The sequence below is a fragment of the Ornithodoros turicata genome, chromosome 9 (assembly GCF_037126465.1).
Source record: "Ornithodoros turicata isolate Travis chromosome 9, ASM3712646v1, whole genome shotgun sequence".
Taxonomy (NCBI): domain Eukaryota; kingdom Metazoa; phylum Arthropoda; class Arachnida; order Ixodida; family Argasidae; genus Ornithodoros; species Ornithodoros turicata.
The window spans coordinates 18,738,289-18,760,110 of record NC_088209.1 but is presented as its reverse complement, the minus strand read 5'-3'; the positions used below and the strand labels follow the sequence as shown (position 1 = coordinate 18,760,110).

At 46.0% G+C, this 21,822-nt stretch overlaps 2 protein-coding genes across 2 annotated transcripts in view; one reads left to right on the top strand and one right to left on the bottom strand.

Moving 5' to 3' along the window:
• LOC135368282 (cGMP-dependent protein kinase, isozyme 1-like) overlaps positions 1 to 4,801 on the bottom strand; it is a 169,927-nt gene extending 165,126 nt beyond the window's left edge. Inside the window, exon 1 of the mRNA XM_064601457.1 lies at positions 4,739 to 4,801. The gene's annotated coding sequence lies outside the window, so the exon portion shown is untranslated. The remainder of the gene's footprint in view (positions 1 to 4,738) is intronic.
• A 293-nt stretch (positions 4,802 to 5,094) lies between these two features.
• On the top strand, positions 5,095 to 12,038 carry LOC135368280 (UPAR/Ly6 domain-containing protein bou-like). The gene is made up of 3 exons (XM_064601454.1): positions 5,095 to 5,343; positions 8,022 to 8,165; positions 11,338 to 12,038. Exons 1-3 carry the CDS (start codon positions 5,271 to 5,273, stop codon positions 11,550 to 11,552), a joined length of 432 nt encoding a protein of 143 aa, XP_064457524.1. The 5' UTR covers positions 5,095 to 5,270; the 3' UTR covers positions 11,553 to 12,038.
• Positions 12,039 to 21,822: the final 9,784 nt, after the last annotated feature.

Sequence of the window (21,822 nt, the reverse complement as noted above, 5' to 3'; positions counted from 1 at the left end):
TACAGGTGAAGTTACGGCCGTTCCGCTAACGGTCTTAAGTTTGCCGTCTGACTAGGCTATCATTGCACCGAAAGAGCTCTAGGAAGATACGATAAAGGAAGTAATCAAATCCAAGCTGAGCAATGTGATTTTTCTTCTTCTATCACATCACATCACAATGTGATGTCTCCCGTTTCAAAGAGGCAAGGCGATTGGCTTGGCTTGGCTTGGCGTGATGTCGGAATAGTTATCATGAACAGCCTTCGATTTGTCATCACAGCTGAAGCATCGCAGTTCGCCAGGTATTGATTGGGGGGTTTAAATTAACGATCTCAAGATCTCAATATGACTATGATTGAGGGTTTACACTGTATCGTATTATAGTACACGTGTTACACCGAAAGTATTGTGTCTGCAGTGCAAGCACGAGAGTTCCCTCTACACATTCATTGTGTGCAACTGCGCAGTCCATCCTATTTTCGGCTTTTCGCCTCTGGCTTCTAAATTAACCCTCCGATGGTGGCCGTCCGCTCCAGCTGTGCGACAAGGACTTACACATATTTTTATACAGTTCAGTAAGGCATACTGTGCATCACAGTACGGTGCTCAACACGCCTTCATTTTAAAGGGTAGCATCAAAGCGCAAAACTTTCTCCTCGTGAAATGAAAGATGCCGTTACCTTGACAGGAACACAAAAGGAACGGACTCATCCGTTGCGCTGTTCGCGATTTACGAGTGAAAGCAGCTGCAACTTACGCTCTCCTTCTCCCTTTCCTTCTAAAGAAGCACGACAATGCGAGAAGGCCTCGGATTGGTCTCTACAAACGATCTCCCGCAATGACTGGACGAATCATTTGCGGAGACCAATGAGAGGAGTCACCTTGAATTTCAAGATGGGTCACATCCATGCATATACGCTTGCTCACAGAGACGATCCTTCATTCAACAGGGTGAGTGGATAACGAGATCTGGGTCCGCGTGCATGGCACGAACGTTGAGAAAATTCACTCAGTGGCGTCCTCTGCAGCCTTGGCAGTGCGTTACACAAGTGCAGCGTTGAGGACTGTAGCGCGATACTCACTGTAGCGTAATACTCACGACGGTGTCTACCCAAAACCCTCCCACGCTACTAAGGACACCACTGCGGGATATCCTTAATGTTCGTACAAGTGCGCCCCGACATTGGGCAAAGAAGCTTTATGTCCGCCGAGCTTCACGAATTCACACAATAATACATTTTTGATACGTGCGTTCAATAGTACATTTCTGTTTCCTGGGTGCTGCTATAACAAACGGAAACTGATACTAAAAATTATGTATCGCCGGAAAGGACCTGAAAGGGATGAAATGACGCTTCGGAAACCGGTACCGAAAATAATTTCGAATCGAAAACAGGAACAGTGTCAGCTCAAAGGCAGCTTGGAAACGAAAACTGGAACAAATAGTCGAGTTTTTTTTTGTTTTAGGTACTACGAACAGAACTTGAATCACTTTTGTTTTCGGGAACATACATTTGTTTTTAGCCACAGGGATTTCCCTACACCCCCCTCAGGGGGGGTGTACACCCTCCCTGCATTTTTGCAACACCCCCCCCCCCCTGAAATTTTTCAGGTAACCCCACCCAGCTCGGCCACCAACACGTTCTGGTAGCGAGTCCGGCGCAGCCAATTACATCCTGTACGGTCAAACTTGGGCTGTAGGACCACAGTCATGCAGATGATCGTACCATGCATTTCTCCAAAATAATTTGAAAGTGACTGTTCAATGCATATATTCCGCGCATATACGAGCAAAACCGCGTGCGGGCACGCAAACTCAATGTAGATCATCAAGAACCATTAGCGCCCAACTCAATCAAGCGAGGTATTCTGCTGTTTTCGTCTAAGGTTTTCATCGTTGGTTGCTAGGTGTTCATTCAGCTTCGTGAGACAATGTGCTAGGCTTCTTTCTTTGCCGGTCGTCTGATTATGCATCTTAATGTTGAAATGCCGTTCATAATGAACCTGTATTCTATTGTACTGTGTTCTAATGTAATAACATGTACAAATAAAACGGGAAGCTGTGCAGATATGTCACCATTATGCCACGATTGTTTCCGTGTCTACGAAAAATTCCGTAAGTGGAACCTTCACGAAGCACCCCCCCCCCCCTTGAAAGCTCAGCACCCCCAGAGCTCAGCTCAGAATTTCTGGGGAAATCACTGGGTGTCACGCGTACACGCTACACATATAACTTTACGTCATGGGGATGCATATCTTGCAAGTTTTTTCTTTTTTATTTTTCTTTTTTTATGGAGGAACAGGTCTTCAGTCTTCACTTTCTCCGAATCCAGCAACTCAAGATGGGCGTAACCCTCATCCTATGTCGAATTCATGGCCGAACGCTCTCAGTAGTAAATAATACTGCCATAGCCACGGTGAAATGAAAAAAAGTAAAAATCAAATAGCTAAACATCGTAGGCTGTCATCCTCGTGCTATGGTGGAGTATAGTCATGTGTCGACGTCATGGAGTTATGAGGACTGAAACGAGGTACGAGGGTGGTTCCATAAGTTTCTGGCCCGAGGTAGAAAAAGCGCGCGAATTTGAAAATGCGATTAAGGACGCGTGGCGCCATCTGTTGGAGGGCCGGAGCACCACCCTCAACCCTCTCCATGCTTTTGTCGGTTGGAGAGCGGCATTTCAAACAGCCAGGGTGCACTCTTCAGTTAAAATGGAAAAAATCGAGCACCGCGCTGTGATAAAATTCTTGACAAAAGACAAACTTTCGCCTAACGAAATTAAAGCGCGACTGGACAACGTGTACAGGGAAGCCTCTCCGTCGTACACAACGGTAAAAGACTGGGCTAAGCAGTTTCGACTGGGGCGAGAGTCCATTGAAGATGATCCACGTGACGGTCGTCCAGTGGAAGTGGTGACACAAGAAAATTTGTCTCTTGTCGAGGAGGAAGTGCTGAGCGACAGGCGTCTGAAGGTGAAGGAAATCTCAGAAAGGCTGGGGCTTTCCAAAACCACTGCTTTAAGCATCATCGGCGAGGGCCTTCACATGAAAAAGGTCAGTGCGAGATGGGTGCCACGACTTCTCTCGTCAGTTCAAAAGCAACAGCGCGTCGTCTGTGCCAAAGAGTTTTTGGAGCTCTGTCAAGAGAACGAAGAAGAAATATTGAAGTCAGTTGTCATAGGGGATGAGACTAGGCTCTACTAGGATCCCCTTTCGAAAAGGGAGTCGATGGAATGGCGCAAACCAGGAGAAGCACCCCCAAGAAAAGCCAAGGTCACACAGTCCACAAAGAAGATCATGGCAACAATATTTTGGGATTGTCACGGGATCCTCCTCATCGACTTCAAAGAGAGGAACACCACAGTGTATGAGACTTATTATGCTTCACTCCTGCACCGACTGCGAGACGCCATCAAGGAAAAGAGGCGCGGCAGGTTGAGTCGAGGTGTCCGGTGCCTCCCGGACAATGCCCCTGTCCACACGGCTTCTGTTGCCAAGGCTGCACTGAAGGAATGCGGCTTCGAAGAAATCCACCACCCACCCTACAGTCCAGACTTGGCACCGAGTGACTACTTCCTGTTCTCAAACTTGAAGAGGGATCTCAGAGGATGGATATTTCAAAACGATAGTGAGGTGCAAGAGGCAGTTTTCCAGCATTTTGCGGACAAAACTTCGGACTATTTTTTCAGGGGTATAAGAATGCTGGTTGAAAGGTGTCAAAAGTGCATCGAAGTTAAGGGTGACTACGTCGAAAAGTGATACACTTATTTCGTCTCTATGACTATTAAAAGTTGGTCGGGCCGGAAACTTATGGAACCACCCTCGTAAGCGAAGGATGCACCCTCGAGATCCAATATTGCGCTTTGTCTCCATGCTCACGCGTAGTATTTAGAACAGGGAGTAGAGTCATCAAAATACAAAAATAAAATGGAAAGCCAAGCGCTATCGCACAACAGGAATAGCCATTACCCGAATTCAATACCGGACGATAATTTTCGTTGCAGTTTCTGTTTCCGGTAATGGAGGACCGTGGTATGCGTTTCCGTTACCGCTACCACCTCCAATTTCGGTAATCTACCGTTTCTGTTACCATTACCGTTACTCTTGCGAGATTTTAGGTGGCGTTATCGGCGTTATAGCTACGTTTCCCGTGTTCGGTTTGGCAACAATGGGACTGCTCTTTTCTTTGACCGGCGGCGGCGTAAAGCTGGTTTCGCCACCGGCGGCCACGGCGTCAGCGGCACGAGGGTCCAGAAGCGTACGCAAGCGCTGGTGGCCTGCGAGGTGTATACTGTCTAGACTACAGTCGAAATCACATCCTTAAAAAGGTTCCACTTCTTATTTGAAAAAAAAAAAAAAGCCAAACTGTAACAAATTTATCACAAACAATAGATCCAATAGATCTACTTCGATCACATTTTGACTAGAACAAGCCGTGAAAGCCCGTACTCTGTGCACAGTAACATGGTTGCACACGCGTTGTACCCTCAGAGGGAATATTTACAGAGGGCATAGTTGTCATGCACAAAAAACAACCCGGCCAGCTGGGGGATGAGGGGCGACGTACGGCCCCCTTGCCCCCCTTCGCGGTGCCCATGGGGATCAACCTAATACTATCACGAATGAATGAAAACAACAATAATAACAATGACAGTATAAGAGCCACAAAGCTCGATCGTTTCCTACGTGTCTCCTTTTACCAATTGTTTTACATTCGTTCAGCAACGGTGAGAGGATTTTCATGTACCAACATACTCACTTATCGAAGGGCTTATCTCCATCCTTCTCTTTTGCGTTTGTCAGGCACTCATCGCAGAAGAAATCAGAGCCAATCTTCCGCTTCTTGTCACCATCTTGCAAAACGAAGGTGGCAAGTAACGCCACACCGCGCTCGTTTTAAACGCACTTTAGTTCTTATCAACAGAGAACAAAGACAGGCGCCTCAAAAACGGAGATACAGTTTCCGATGCCATGACAGTTCAATAGTTCAATACTCGTTGGGCCAAGACCTGCAGAAGTGCGCGAAACCACTTCGAGCTTCCCGCTCCGCAGCGGAACCGATCGGAACACGGAACGCGTGCGGGATATCGGATCGGCGCACCGGGGTGGCGCCAGCGACGGCTCAGCGCGCGGAGAAATGGCGGCGGCGGCGGCGCACAGGTCTAGTCCTGTCTGGTGTGCATGTATTGACATGTTTCCACGTGTCTTTCAATCGTTTGTACTTCGGGGCAGTAGATTGTAGAAGCAGTAGAAGGCGTAGAAGGTAGTAGACCACCCAAGCCATTACCAGCATGACGTGGCAAAACTTCGGAAACAACACCGTCACTTTGGGAGTTATAGCACTCCTGTGCTTGTTTACTTCAGGTGAGATGCTCACACGAGTTACGTGCGTTTGACAGGTGGTGCTTGTGAAAGGGCTCGACGTTGTTATGGGGCTTATAGAGGTGGGCAACGTCACGACTGACGCCCTGGGGGAATGTGCGTCGGTGAATGTGCCGTCTACCGTCTGAAAGCGTCTGAGGAAAACCCAGGACAAACCACACAAAGCACAGCCGTCTCGCATCGCCAGCACGCTACCCACTGAGCCACGCGAACTGGTGGGTCTGTGTGACGCGGTTCGTTTCGCTGACGATTCGGACACAATGAAACCAGTTAGCTGAAGTGCAGGATATGTGAGGTTTCGCTTAGACTGACCTAAAGTCATTGGATGCGACTGACATAATGAACTAAATTTCAAAACTGCGCGGCGATATTCCGGTCAATTTTTTTTTTTTTTTGCATTGTTCTTTCGTACTCAGGCCAACAGGCAGAAAGTAACACAGAAGTCGTTTTTAACACCCTGTTTTCTTCCTATAAAACTGTTAAGTAGGCCAGTAAGATACACAATGCGAAGTAATTCACACCACAAAGTCAAAATTATCGCAGAAATAGAATTTAAAGTACACCGGAAAAAGTGTACGTGCACAATGGCGGTGGAGAGCAGTACTAGCCTGTGATCTGCTTGGAACCTCGCACTGACGCTACAAGAGTCACGCTCGCTGATTGGTCCAGAGAAATGTCTGCTGTTCCCACCACTGTTTACCACCCATATTTAACAGATAAATCCACCACAATAAAACACCGTCACACTTGCTTGACAAGGTACCGAACATATTGATCCGCTTCCTGAGACTATATCATATGCAGATATGCTATCTCGTCCAAACAATGTCGAGATACAAACTACCCCAACTTCGTACACTTGTCCATGACAGGCAAGCCTAAGCGATGGGCAAAGACACGTAAACAAAACACAACACCTTGTCTTCACAATATTATAAAATGAAAGGCAGTTCACTGAATGAGAAACTTTTGAGGGAGTAGGGTGGTCTCTGCACCCTGAAAGGAGCCCACAAAGCCATCCAAAAGATTTTCTGTTTCTTGTGAATTACGAAAGGACGTAATTTGACGTGACAACTAACACAAAAAGTTATCTGTACGCAGTATTTTTCTTGGAATAAAACGCCTCCGAACATCGACGTACACGTTCCCGTTCAAGTCGCTCTGCAGGCCGAAACGAGGAGGGGGGGGGGAAGACTGTGATGTCATCATGGTCTCAAGAGAGACCGTGCTCTAATCGGGGTCGCCACTTTTCACACTTTCTTTTTTCTTTTTCGTTTCTGCTCCAGTTATCTCTCTGTGTAGCAGACGGCGCTTCTCCAAACAAGACGTCACAGTGACTCTGGCGGTTAGTTGCGGGCATTGCCGCCGTTGAGCGCGGTCGCGATTCTTGAAATCGAATTCCGTGATACGTATGTATCTTTTGAGTGAATTCCTTCGCATGGTGTGTTTTAGCAGTCAGGTTAACTGCTTGGTTTGAAGAAATGGTCGTGACTGAAGCGCTCCTGGAAGACTGTCGAACAACGCCGAAAAAGTTTTCAATCCCATCTTTACCTAACCGGGACAAATTCAACCAACTCGGGGGGGGGGGGGGGGGGGGGGGGGGGGGAAGAGGTGCTGATGCAAGAAATCGAACCTGGGTCTGCTGTCGAAATTTGGTCTGCCTCGGGCCGTTTCTATTTAAAGCCCACTTTCTCAGCAAGGTACTTCGGTACGGACAGGGTCCTTGTAACCTCCGCAAAATGGTCTTCCTGGGACCTGTCGCAACACCTAGATAAAGAAATCCTGCGCATTGCCTCCTCTCCCTCCTTCGCTGTGTGGACATTAAGGGTCAGAACTTGTCTTCTACTGCGATTCACTGTTCTGCGAATTCAAGAACTCGGAAATGTTTGGAGTTCACCTGAAACGTGCACACCTAAATATTTAGACAAAAAGTGCAAGACGCTTTCCAGAAAATCAGTTTTGAGAATGATTGAGACTGTTTTTGCACTTTATTTCCATGTTTTCCCATTTATGGCATTCCCATTTAAGCATATGCTTCATGTAGATTAAGCTCCTCCCGATGACCGAACCCTTGGAAACATAAACGGCTCTGGTAGGGCCCTGGACCAAAAGTGGTTTGAAACCACTCAGAACCATTCAGTCCCACAACCAGATCTATAAGATGTGGGCTCGAGTCCTGCAGCTGGCTAACCTTTTCAGCGATTTCCTTCGGCGCAGAAACTCTACTCTTGTGCAAGTGACTATTCCTCCAGGAGATCAATGACTGTACAAGAGCACTGACCGACAATGATTTCTGCTAAAAAGCATTTCACGACTAAGTTTTTAAAAGCAAATTGTAGGAACGGGTGCTCTTCTACTGTTGACTCGGCTTCTGCTGTGTTGTCAACGTAAGCACACCAAGCAGGGGTGCAGTAACGAAAGGCTGTTGAGTGGAAGAAAATATCGGGTAATACAGGGAAATCTCTGGATGAAATGAAGCGGGACGCTGGTGTAGCAGTCAGGGTCACATTTGAGTTGGAATCATGAGGTTCCTCTGTACCCACAAGGAGAAGATCCCATAGATCCTCGTGTGTTGATAGAAAAATTGGCGAGTTGATCCCAAGAGCATTGTGTTCCCTTAGCACTACACGGATGCATCTAAATACACATATCTGTTCCAGGTGCTGCAATTGTATGCTACGAATGTGACTCTAATGACCAGCCGTACTGCTCAGAGAGCTGGGACCATGATGTTGTTCCACACAATGTTGAACCTCGAAACTGCAACTACCTGCCCGGGGCACGTTACTGCGTGAAGGCAACAGGCATGTACATGGATGAGTGATACTGATGCCAACTCTCAATAAGTTTGTCTGTAAATCAATAGATCTATAATGAGCAACTATTGTTACCAACACAGAATGCCACTTCACGCATGCTGATGAACCCACATTCCTCTCCTTCTCACTGCTCACATTGCTGTTCAGGAACAATTAAAAAGGGATAAAAGTGCTCAAAAGACACAAAGAAAGAAAGAAAAACACGAACAAGACACACATGCACAGACCAAGCGCATGGTGCACACGGTACCTTTTCCGTACCTTCTGGCATATCTGTCCTATTCTGATAATCACTCGGTGCAGTGTGTTCCTGGCTCTCAACTGAGGATGTGCCAACCGAATCCTCGAATCCTAGGCAGGGATTCGAGGTTCGTGAATCCGAATCCCAGTGCTCGAAACGCCGAATCGAATCTTTAAAATCCACCAACCGCGTTTGTTTGTTTCCTTTTGAAATTGGCGCCTTCGGAGTCCGCCGAAAGCCTCATTGGACGACAGGTGTTCTCTTGTTTGTTTGTTTACATGGCTCTCGACTGAAAGAGTTCATGCAGGAACTGTTACATCACAAGTTTTAAAGGTACTGTAAAGCAGCACTGATCAAATATCATTTGGTGTGGCTATTCGATAGTCCAAGCCACCAGGACAAAAACTGCGCAAGTTTCATTCCAATCGAAGGTGCAATTAATTAGAAAATTGCAATTAAAGATTACAGGCAACACTGTACTAAGTATTCGAAATGAATCCGTACTCCTGCCAGATACGGCGGCAACCACATTGCATGCGTAGGACACTGGGCCAGACATAACAATCCACCACAAAATCCGCCTCTGCAATCCACACAACTATCCACATCTGAGGATAAGCGGACAAGCAAACTGAAATGCCGTTGGAAAAAAAGGTGTCAGACGTTCAAGAAGCCAGACAGCATCGGGACTTGTTTGTTCACAGAGGTTCACAGAGAGAGTTTGTTCTTTCGAAAGAGGCCGCGAACAGAAGGAGCGCGCAGGCGCAGCAGAGAAGTAGGGAGAGCCTCCATTAAACACCGGCCGGCGCTGGGTTACTTCGCAAAAAACACTGTTAACAGGGGTTTCAGAATGCATTGGTAAACAGGGAAACTAATATTAGGGTTACTAAAATAATGAAGTTCCGATGTAATAGTGTGTAATACCAATTTTCAGTGTTGCCCGCTGTACAGGGGGTTGTTTGACATCAGGCGTCGCACCGCTCCACTACGCCGCATTTTTCATGGAAAATTAAAAATATTTATAGCGCATTGTCGGTCGTATGGTTCCGCATATGGTATTTAGGAGCAACAAAGTCTCTAGTCACATCACCCGCATATCATGCTTGTTTACTGCTTTACAGTACCTTTAAGTAACCTGGCTTTGCTTTTGATTGTTGCTTAGTTTAATGGAAATAATTCAGACTCGAGAATTTATGCATTTTGTGTAGCCGACGAGCAACATGTTAAATAAATTATGTTTAAGAAGAACTATATGGGGTATATTTTCTCCTGAAGCTGAAGCATTATTTAATTTGTTTTTCGTAAAACGAAGGTATTATATTCTGCTTCAAAACATTTTTCACTAGAATTGTTTTTTTTTTTCCTGACTTCTTAAACTCTTTTTAGAGAAAGGATTCGAAAGATTCGAGATTCGTAAGATTCATGGATTCATAGAACCTTCCATGGATTCGGATTCGAAAAAATTTGGATTCGCCCCATCTCTACCCTTAACCCTTTGACTGAATGACCTGGTCTCAACTGGCATTACCTAAAGCAGCCCATGAAAGCAATCGAGGTGCCCCACCTGTTACGATTGGTTCCTTTCCCACTCGGCTCGTCCTTTCCCAGTCGCAGTTGCTGTCCTAGCAGCATCAGTTCACAGTCCGCGTCACACTGTTTGTCACTTCTGTGTCTCGACGACAATTTCCACCGCCACTCCCAGCTTCTCACTGGGTCCCGAAGCTTGTGGCTGATGTCCTCTCCCCGTAGAAATTGGAACGTTGTGCCGACGACATTTCTCAGGCTTCACTGTAGATGTACGCTAGTGAGGCAGGTGCTATTTACACACGAGACTTCGGGGGGAAATCGGGCGCTATGATCTCTGTTTGATATGTCATCGGGGAATTTTCGGGTGAAGCGAAAGGCATATGAAACGGGCCACTGCTGTGACACTGGGACGAGAAACAACAACATTTACATTTCCGCTCGGAACTTAGGCAGCGAATGACCGTGGCATTCAAGCACTTGCCCGAGCTCCACTAAAGCTCGTCTTTGACTCCTGCAGGAGGGAATCGTAAAAGGAGGACAAATAGGTTGTCACAGATAGCTCTCTTTACTGGTATTATGACTCACTTTTCCGATGATTTACCTACAACGACAAGTTGAATGACTGCAAGGATTTTGGGTAGATATCGGGTTTTACCCGAATTCTTGAAAATTTTGTGCAGGGGAGAGCTATCATGAACAACCCGAAAAAAAAACGCAAAACCCTACGTACGCTGTATTTGCACCAAGAATGAAGCATAGTCAGCTCCTCGCTCTTACTTTGTGTAAACATACATTACAAGTGCGAAGAGGTGGACAAAGGTGGAAACAATTGTGGAATGAGGAATGAAAAAGGCAGGCAAACTTGAAAATGTCGTGTTTAGGCACTTTTAGGCATTTATATTCAAATGCGTAAATATCCGGGCCTTACTGATAAGTGAACTCACTTGATAAGTGAGTAGCGTCTCACTTATTTGAAACTCTGTTTACCTGGAAACTTGTCAGTGGTCTGCTAATGATGGGGCGTGATGGGGAAAGGATTGCTGCTACAGAACATGACCCTGATTCGCTGGTCCAGAAATTTGCTATTCGGACCATAGAGCATGGCTGCTGAAGCGTCTGGATAATCGAAACGTTGACTGGAATTTGGGTCTTGTTGGTGCATTGTATGAAGGGTGCGTCTTGCCTCCATCATTTGACTGTTTCTGTAAATTGCCCTCACACTTTACCATTCCTTTGTTTGATGTTCACAGACTACGATCCCTAAAGCTTCTTAATGTAGTTGGCAAGTATGGCTGAATTTTTTGCAACCTTCTTGAATGTTGTTAAGAGTATGTGTGGCCGAAGCCAGGTTTTATTATCCATCGCTGAATTCCTCTTTGTACGTTGCAGGCCATAACGGCACCTCCCGCTTCTGTTCTGCCCGTGACTTGGGTCACTCCTGCAACTACACCACAGGGCCAGGTGACGAAAGGGCGTACAAGACATGCTTCTACACCTGTTATGACGCTGCATGTAACGGCACACCGTATGGTGTAATGGTGTCGACGTCTCCACTCATACTCTCCGTCATACTGTCCGTTTTGTCGCTCGTTCCAGCAAGGTGATCTGCACTGAAAAGTCTGACACGTACAGCAGTGTATCAACAGTGCTACCACACAGTGCCTAAAGATGAAACAGTGTTGCTACGAGAAAAAGTCTATAACAGCGGTGACCCTGCAAGAGGCTGATTTGGTCCACACAGTATACGAAAGCGAGTGTCTCTCTACTCGACTTCATGGCAAAACTGTAGCTCTGTGCATGTACGGTTACTAAGGGCATTTGATAGGTGTGTAGAGCTCTTAATAGAGCATGGAAAGACACGAAAAAAAAATGTATAAGGTGGATTAGAAATTTAGATTACAAGAACTGGGATGATACATATTCAGCTAACACAAAAAGTACTTGTGCAGTGCTCAGAAGAGCACTCCCCCAGGAGACTAGCGAAAATGTGGAACCTTTATTACAGTGCAAAACATTACGTGTGCTCAACCATAACATGCGCTTCTGCTTGAAATGCCTCAATAAACCATTCCCCCATATTGGACAAAATACCGCTCTCTAGGGTCGAGTTATTTGCATATGCATATGGCTAAAGTCGCAGAGGCACTCTCTGCTTACCATTTTTTAGGCTACCTTCAAGCGTCCCTCAGCAAAACTCACTCATGAGCAGACCCTGATGTTTTAGGGTTAAACCCGATTTTCCCCCGAATTTGCACCCCGAATTGAGGTTCACCTATCTAGGGTTAAACCCAATTTCTACCTGCAAAACTGCACCTAGGCTAGGCACCTCAAGGCATCGACATACTAGTTGCTCACAAAATATGCGACTGTCCCTTACTTCTGGCACTCTGTATAAATGGTACAGTGAACGTTTATTCTACAATAATGCCCGATTTCTCCCCGAACTCAGTCTGATGGTAATTTTTCTGCCCGAATTTGGAAAAATATAAAACCTGAAAACTTCAGGGTCTACTCATGAGCATGCTCCGAAAGCACAGCATTATTTTAAGTACAAATACAAGGCCCACCACCGCTGAAATCTTTTGCTACAAAATTACTTGTACAGGGTGTTACCCTATAAAAGACTTCCCGTGCCAGCATGCCGTGCTCGCCAATTACTCAGTGCAGGCTGTACGATGTGTTGCCTATGTATAAAACTCATAAGGACATTCCATCATGGTAAATATCAAAGTGATTGAGCACCGCAACGCAAAATTATGGTGCCAAACGTGAGGTTCCCGTAGTCAAAACAGCCAAGATGGCGGTGTTGTGAATCGCGGTTGTGACACAGTTATCCAGACGGCGACATGTCGCTCTGGCAATTCGTCCATCCAGGCAGAGACGTCCCCACGTTATGTTATTTCACTGTCGTTCAGTAAGCAAACGACATCCCTTTTTTGGTGTCGTCTGCTATTTACGTCAGCATTTTCGTTCCTCACGTTGCTCATTTTGGGAGCAAAATATGACAGTTACGCGAAAGCAAAATGAAAAATGCAGTTCCATCTAGCTGGCTGGATCTGCAACACATCGCCATCTGGGGAGCAGCGTGTCAACTGCTCTTCGCAACGCCGTCCTCTTGATTGTTTTGACTACGGGAATTGCACGTTTTGTGTTCTAACTTCGTGCTGCAGCGCTCAATCACTTAGAAATTTACCGAGATTAAATGTCCTTATATGAAGACCGCGCAATGTGCCACCTGCACTGAGTAATTAGCGAGTACTGCATGCCAGCACGGGTAGACTTTTATAGGGTAACACCCTGTACAACATGAGCTTTCGAGGGTGCCTGCCCAGAACCTCATTTTCTAAAAGGTTTGAGCACTTTTATGATGAGCACAGAAAAGATGTTCATGTCCTTCTGCGGCAAACGAACGTTGCTTCATATATATATATCTTCTTCAATATTTATTTTATTTTATTTAAGGGGATACTGCTGACATCACCAAGATGTCATTTGCAGGAGTGCGAAAATAAAAGAAAATGTACAGGTCATGAGCATATTGTACAGCAAAAGTAAATCCGCCGTCTCGGAATTAGAACAAAATTAACGAGACTCAAATGACAATTTAAACAATAATTGAACGAACAACTGAACACGCATTACGCAGGAGTAGGCATCAACAGCAAAACGACGCATTTTGCTACCAGAAAGGTACCGAAACACCATCAAGAATAGAAAACAGTGTGTTTACATTTTTTGAAAGTAATCATCAATTCCACGAATAAATGAGACAAGAGAGTTGGAGGTTACAAGATCGCCTAGGCAGTGCATTCCAGTCCTTAATTACAATAGGGAAGAAGGAATTTCTGAAGGCTTTAACCCTACTATACGGGGGGCTTAATGTAACGATTATGGGTAGTTCTGGTGGCACCTCTCTGAATGAATGTGAAGTATTCATCATATAGCATTTTAAAAATTCCTGTCAAAATCTGCCAAAAGGTTTTCAATCGTTGTATCCTTACTCACCTTAGAGAAAGGCGGTTTTCGAGATATTAGCACCGAACACGTAATCGCCTGGTTGCTGCTAGAGTGAGAAGTACTCACAACATGGTCATGCTCGATGTGGTGAACGATTTGAACGAACTTAGAACTGGTGAGCGAGCATATGGAGAACTGAGCAGGGAGCTAGTGAGCACGAGTGAACAAGCGCAGAGCTGAGCAGTAATGAAAGTCTCCGGACTACCATGGTCCCTATATAGATCAGCTGGACGAGTACCACTAAGTGGATCCCACCTTACAATCAATCTAAACATCATAATATTCCGTTGAGACATTCCTGATATCGTGAACAGTTTCAATGGTAACATAACACCATGGGTTGAGGCCAGTCTCATGGTCAATGCAACCGACACGTTCATGCTTTCCATATTATTTGTACATTCGGAGGGTGTTTTTCTGAGTTTATTATGTTCTGAGGATTCAGAGTTTCCGTTTTTATCTATTATATCTCCGTGAATATCTGAAGTGAGGAGAAACAGCCACAGCTGCGAAACGACGTATTCACAAAAAGAATGAGACGCTGCTTCCCCGAAAACGCTCACTCTTCTGCTGTGGACACTGCTCTGCTGTGCCGACGGACGACGACATCTACGCCGCGGTCACCTGGCGACGTGAACGTTTTGCAATCCTTGTATTTCTCTACGTATGGCAGGTTTTGCTTGCGTCTCATGATGCTGTCAGTGCTGTTAAGCTGCACTTCCATGAAGACAATTTGTATGCCATCTCTGTTTCCTCGTTCAATTTGAAAAAAAAGCGCAATCCACAAAAAGAAAAACCATAAATGCTAGACGTTTTCCAAGCATACCTTGGAAATGGCTGGCTCAAAACGTCCTCGTATTGAGTAGTGTTGCCAACTATGTATTCGGTAACTCCGAGGACGAATTACCTCGAGGCAAGAATGGACTTCACCGCATTACACGGATGCTTCGACAAAGACAGCTGCACGGTGGATTTTGTTTAACAGAGCCTCCCTTCCTTGTCGCAGGTGTTTGTATCCCGCTATGCAAAGTAATCTCGACACCAAATGAAATGATCCAACCAGTCACCAAGGCATGGCTTTCTTTGCTCAGTTCTCGACAGTGTTGTATCCGTTACCGAAATATGGTTTCTCGATACCGATACTCATTGCTTGAGAAAAAAGTATCGAAATACTGATATTGATACTTTTTTTTTTAATGTGACAGAGTACTGTCACTTAAAAAAGTAACGCAATACTTTGCCCGATACTTTTGTTGGAAATACAAAGATGATGCAACATAGAAATCTCGCTTACGTAAACACCCCAGTTGTATACATAATATATATAGCAAACTGGGAGAAGACAGCTTTGCAGTAAAAAGACAGCATATGTATTATGTATCGCTAATACTTTGCTTGACTTTTATCAATATCTGGTTCTCAGAGTCGTCTTCTGCCATCCTGGCAGGCCGTGGTCACTCCAGCAACTGACAGAGGCCAATATGACAATTGCGTTAGTGTGAGGCCCACACATACCATGGAGTCCAGTGAGCAAGGAAACCTATCTGAAGTTAACGATACCACAGTATATGTGGGTGTTACTCAGTGCAACATGGTATCTTAGCGGTGGAATCCAAGGGCTTGAAATCTGTTTGTTGATGTCAACTCTGCTGTTGAGCACAGAGTGGTTATTTCGTCCAGGTTCAAAGAAAAAAATGTGAGCATGTGTTTGGTATAATTCCCGTTACGGAGCACGTTTTCGGTGTCCACAGGCTTCTTGTCGAGTGCTAGGCGGACCAGTCACAATGAATAATAGCAAGAAATATGGTCGGTGAAGAAAGGTGGGGCACTAAAAAGTATCAGTATCGGTAACGGAGATCGCGTTACCATAAATCTGTAACCGGGATACTCTTCCGATACAGATTTAAACAAGTATCGCGGTCCGCACTCCAATACCGAAAAAAGTATCAATTACCGTAACGATGTTACGTACAACACTGGTTCTCGACAACTGGAGCCCACAAATGCGGAGTCTTTCGGATAAATCCGAATTGTTTTTAAATAATGAATCTAAAAAATAATCTAGAATAATAATAAATTTGTGTTTAAATAAATCCGGATGGAATTTTACCGGTGTACATTTTTTCAGATTTTTCCGGATAAACCCGAAAACCCTATTTATAAAATTCCACGATGTTTGCCCCACAAAAAGTTACTACCATGATTTGTTTAATCCAAACAAATGTTAGAGTTAGCAGGTTAGAGTAACTAAAGCAAGTAAGCGTAATTAATAGGAAATAAAAGAAACCCAATATTACTTCCGGCAATTAAGGGGTAAATGAAAGTAATTGAGGCTAATTAAATGGACTTACAAAAAGTAGTTGAAAGTGTCAAGCCAGAAATCAAGTATAGACCGGACCCGGAGGTATGGAGGTGGACAACCGGAAGTCAGATTCGAACGAGGTTACGTGGGTCTGAACAGGGCGTACCACGACCATCTCTAGGGGCGTACAGGGCGGGTGCTCTAAAAGGCTAAAAGGTCAGTCACATTTTCGTGCGTGACACTATACCTACTTGACATAGGTCACCATATTTGACAGATAGGCTTCCACTACCACGCAGTGAATAATTTGTGCCAAAACGTACGAAAAAAATCGTGGTTACCAGGCACTGCGTAACAAAATATTATACGACCATACAGACTTTCGTTTTCATGCATTTCTTAATGCTATATACCTTTACTCTGTTTCGAGGCAATGGATGGAGATCAGCATTACACGGATGCTTCGCCAAACACAGCTGCACGGTGGGTTTGGTTCAACAGAGCCAAATGTCCGATGTCAATTTCGCAGTGTTAAGTCATCTTTAGTGTCATTGGCCGCGAGAGTGTAGTGCTGCTCCGAGATGGAACGGTGTCGGCGCGCTGCGGAGAACGTAGAACTATCGTAGTGTGGACGCGTCGTCTGCTTTTATTTATTCCGCATTCAGTGCAGTAGGTGGAGCATTGGGGAACCGAACAGTATCGCACCATCGCGGCACAAGTGATCTTCCGGTGCATATACACAAGAATTACGGAAAAGAACCATCAACTCCAAACATCGGCCCAAGTGTTACCCACACTAGAAAGGCGACAGTATCGCCCCCTATAGGTCGATCTCGCAGCGAGTAGCATACCTGCTACATTGTGCCGAATAATCTACAAGCCTTATCGTGCTATGCGTACCCTGTTCAGCCCCCTTTATGATCACGCCCTGTATTTTAGCCGGCTTCGAGCCAGTTGAGATCTCAATCGCAGTTCCCTCGATATACAGCATTCAGACCGTGTATTCACACGAGCGACATCCTCACGGAATATTCTAGTGGAAGAAAAAGCGAAAACACTGCCTCACAGAGCCGAAGTTCCGTCCCGTGTTATGCTGAGCATTCACATGGTGCGGAATATCTGGAGTGGCGTACTGCGCATTTAGCAGACGACACTTAACAGACGACACCGTCGGCGTCTTTTCCTGTCGTCTGCTACGGAATATCTTGCGGTTGTGTCGGAGGATATTCCCCATGGTTAGCAGTGTAGGTGAAGACACACCGTTGAGCGCTCACGCTCACGTGACAGCAGAAAGCTATGACATTTTCGCAACTTCCGCTTCTCTGAGAATGTCGCTCGTGTGAATACACGGAGATGCCAAGAAATCCGAGATGGACGCAAAAGAATAAAAAAGGAAATGGTAAACGTGACAGCATTGTGGCTGAGGGTAACTTTATATAGAACACCTCGAATCTTGCGGGATGGCCATAAGCTGGTGAAAACTACCACAGCTACCTCGTTTTTCCATCGGACCTTGCACCTATCCGAACGTCTTGCCTCGACGATGAACCACAAACGCGAAGGCTGCCGAGAGAAGAATAGGCATCTGTCCCTGTGCGACAGAAGAAGCTCCAGACTGTTGAGCAGCTCCGTGAAAGCTACGGCTTCCCTGCAGCTGCGGCGTACAGTGCCCGTTGTCTTCGATGGAGCCTCCAGTGCAGGTGCAATGGCTCACGATGCAGCTCGCATTGACAGCGCTGCACTCGCTGTCCGAGTCGCACCTGGCGTCAATACCGCTTTTCTCAACGCACCTCTGCTGCGGGGTACGACCGTAACCTTTTTTACAGGCGCACCAGCCCTGCTCCAGGCACTCGCTGTTGTTGGTAGTCTTCAAGCACTGATCGGTGTGATGGCAGGGCGTCTCAAGAAATGATTCTGTGCGGCATGTCGTATGCACAGAGTTCAACCTGACGGAATACGGAGTGTCGCAAAAACATTTGCCTTCCTTGCAGACGGCGTGTCGATCGTAGCAGTTCGCCGGCGGGCAGTCATCCGTGAGCTGCGGTTCGAGGATGTGACCCACAGATGCTTCGTTGTAGTCGACGCTTACCGTGCAGTTGATCTCGTACTTTCCCGTACGCGTAGGAAGCTTCAGAAGATGTTCCACCTCAAGTATGCAAACACGAGTATGGAATGTCTTGTTCTCGAATACCAAGTTGTGCATGTCGACGGTCTGCAAGGCATCGTACTCGTCGAAGTGCTGGTCGTTTAGGAGCCAGCTGAACGAAGCCCTATTCTCGAAGGCTACTGAAACGTACAAAGTTACTTTGTCATCCTTACCCAGGTCCCAGGACTGAACGGTGAGGTGCGGCTTCATTGGAATAAACGGGAGGGTCGAGAGATTGACAGCTTTGCGTCCGGCTAGGACCACATTGCGCATAACGGGACGGCCTCGCTGTCCATCTACGGAGTTTTCGTGCGCTAAACTTTCGTCACTTCGATATTGAAATACTGGGTTTGCGTTATGGTCTCTGCCGGTTCTTAGCGCGTGCGAGTGACGAAAGCCGCGAGCGTAAAGTTTCTCGATGTCTCGAAGAAATTGGTTGTCCTTCTTAGCGTTTACCTTCGGTGCCCCTGAAGCGTCAATCACCTCTTCGCTCTCGTACTCCGTGTCGTAGTTCTTGAGCGGCCGAGCGTTGAGAGATTCAGAGGCTTGTGGCTCTTGCGGATTCGCTCTGGATTTGCCATCGACGCTATTTACGGCCGCGTGGATGACGCTCGGCGCGACGATCTTCGCCGAGTCCTGCTGGGCAGATGCTGCTGCTGCCGAAGACAACAGCGTTATGAAAGTGAGAAGAAGAATCATTTTCAAACCGTCCAACGAGTTGTAGTGGGAATGTGTAATGAGAGTGATGACGATGATTGCGACACTTTTACGGTTCGGGATTTCTTCGTCTTTTGCTGTGGTTTTGGTGTCTCTGACAAGGTCCAGAGGTTCATGTTAGCCTTGTTACTTGCTACATGTAGTACGTTGTACAGCATAGTCGTCTGGCCTAATAAGCGCAAGACGCAGCTACTTTTCTTATTTAGCTCTATCATCAAACGAGTAAACATTTCCAAGCATATATATTAGAGATTGGACGAATCCAGAATTTTCCGCATCCGAGTCCAAGGGAGGTTCTGCGAGTCCACGAATCTCGCGAATCTCGAATCTTTCAAAAGTTTAAAAAGCAACAAAACTTCTGTTTTGAAGCAGGATTTTATGTATTTGTTTCATGAAACACATATTAAAGGGACCATGAAATGATTTTCGAGAATTCCGAGTACTCTGCAGGGAACCGTTCTCATGATCCCTCACTATTGTACACACATCGACTTTTAACCGAATTCAGTACAACGGGGGCGCAGTAATCAGACAAAAATAGCAGGGCGTGACCGCTGGATATATGCCTTCGAAGTGGGCTTACGTCATCGCCATCCAATCCTCTCAGCCAACTGTGAACGACGAGGAGGGCACACCCCGCCGGACCACGTGGGTGCATGGTTTCGGTTTGGACAACAACGACGTCGTATATCTGCCGTCGAAATCACTTGAAATATGGCGAAAGGCAAATTATCAGCACTGGAGGAAGAGATTATGCGACACACACAGCGTCTATGGATCATTCGGTACGCAGCAGCTCGTAAGGCGTCACCGACGAAGGTATGTTCTGACGAAGAAGAAGTTCAAAGAGGAAAACGTGCTCCGGTAACCATGCTGGCAGTCAACGGCTATATTACATTTCTCGTAGGATTCTGTATCAGCGGTTAGTTACAATCTTGTCTCCAAGTCAAATTAGAACATATTTCATGACGAAGTATGCAAGCTTGTTTGAATTGTGTGCAGTGCAGTTTTCTCGTAAAAGCCCGTCCGCGAATCGGCAACATGTTCTGTGTATGATGTCACGGCCAGTTCGCCTCGGAGGCAGGCCATAGCAGCTTCCGTTCACGCCCGTGGTTAATATAGAATATTTTCGTAATTTGAACGATTTTCAACTTCACATTTCACAGAGTGAATGGTTTAGTACAGGGGAACAAAATAAAGATGATCGTGGGCTTGCCAAATATCCTTTCATGGTCCATTTAAATAATAGTTAACTTTCAGGAGAAAACGCACCTATATACTATATACTCTGAGAAAAAGGTGTGAAAAGGTGCACGGTAACTTATGTGGTTACCACCTAGGTCAACATAGCGTCTGATAGAGTGCGTAAAAGGGTGGTAAAAGCAGTTACTATATCATATATCCAAATTGCTGGAGAAAGGCGTACGTCCCCCTCGCTCACCGAATCACATATGCGACAGCTATTACCTCCTGAAAGGTGTAACTACTCCGCCATTTTTTCTAAGAGTGGCAGAGCTTCAGCGTATAGCGTTCGAATAATCCTAGCTTTTTGAGACAAATGCTTCCAAACGACTTGTCTTTCGATTTGTTTGCCTTGAGACAAGACAACCGGCACTTTCCTGTAGATCTGTTATCACTCAGTAAGCTGCCCTCATGCAGCTGAATTTTCGGTAGATCCCGAGCGGCGGTGTCGGAGGTACAGCTCCGGTCAACCTTAATAATAACACTGAAAAAAATAAAATAAAAAAGTGGCCCGTTCCTGGGAGTGATAACAGCAGTCCCTGGGGCCATGGGGAAATCTCAATGGAACAAAATTATCATTCTGTTTAACGCAAGGATTTTGTTCAGTTAACATTCCCTCAGTGCCCGCAGGGTGACTGTTATCGCGCTGGGAAATGAGACCGAATTTTTTCTGCTGTTATTATTAAGGTTGACCGGAGCTGTACATGGGGGGGGAGGGATAAAGCGAGCGCTGTTATTGTTGGTTTAAGAGCGGGAGGCACTGACGCACTGACTATACCTTGTAAGGATGATGGTCTTTGCTCAGTTTTGTCTTACACTTGCTTGGCACTATCCTTGAGCTCAAAGGAAGGTCAGGTTAACATGCGGAGAGGTACCAACGCGTTATACTGCATCACTAAATAAAGTACAAAGAAAATAGTAAGCTCGTGGTCCTCCTACGATCCTGTACCAAAATAATGCTCATGACACGTATACTGTCATTGCGGCACCCACTTGTGGAGTGTCCACTTCCTCAGGAATGGAATCTCGCTGCTTATACATGCCTGCGTTCTTCTTCTTATTTTTTTTTTCTTTTTTTGAATTCCCACAGGGCAGTTCCAGTCACACCTCGTCACCGCATCCAGAAAAGAAAGCAGCCAATAGCGTTCCAGTTCCCCAGCCGTTCAAGTCAAAGTAGCACTGTAGCCAGTCGCAGATACCTCTTTCTTTTATTCCGTTTTAGCACCGCGAAGCAACTGTGGCGATGAGCGCAGTACAGACGTGGATAGATGGAGAGAGGATAGCAGGAAGGAGTGAAGGACACGGGGTTAGGGTTAGGATGCGTCGTGGGTTGACTTCGGAATAACTGTGCCGAGTTTCGCCTGGAAAGTCTTCGAAAAACGCAGGGAGAACCTCAGACCGCACGGCTGGTGGTAGGGTTCGAACCCACCACCTCCCAGTCTTCAACACG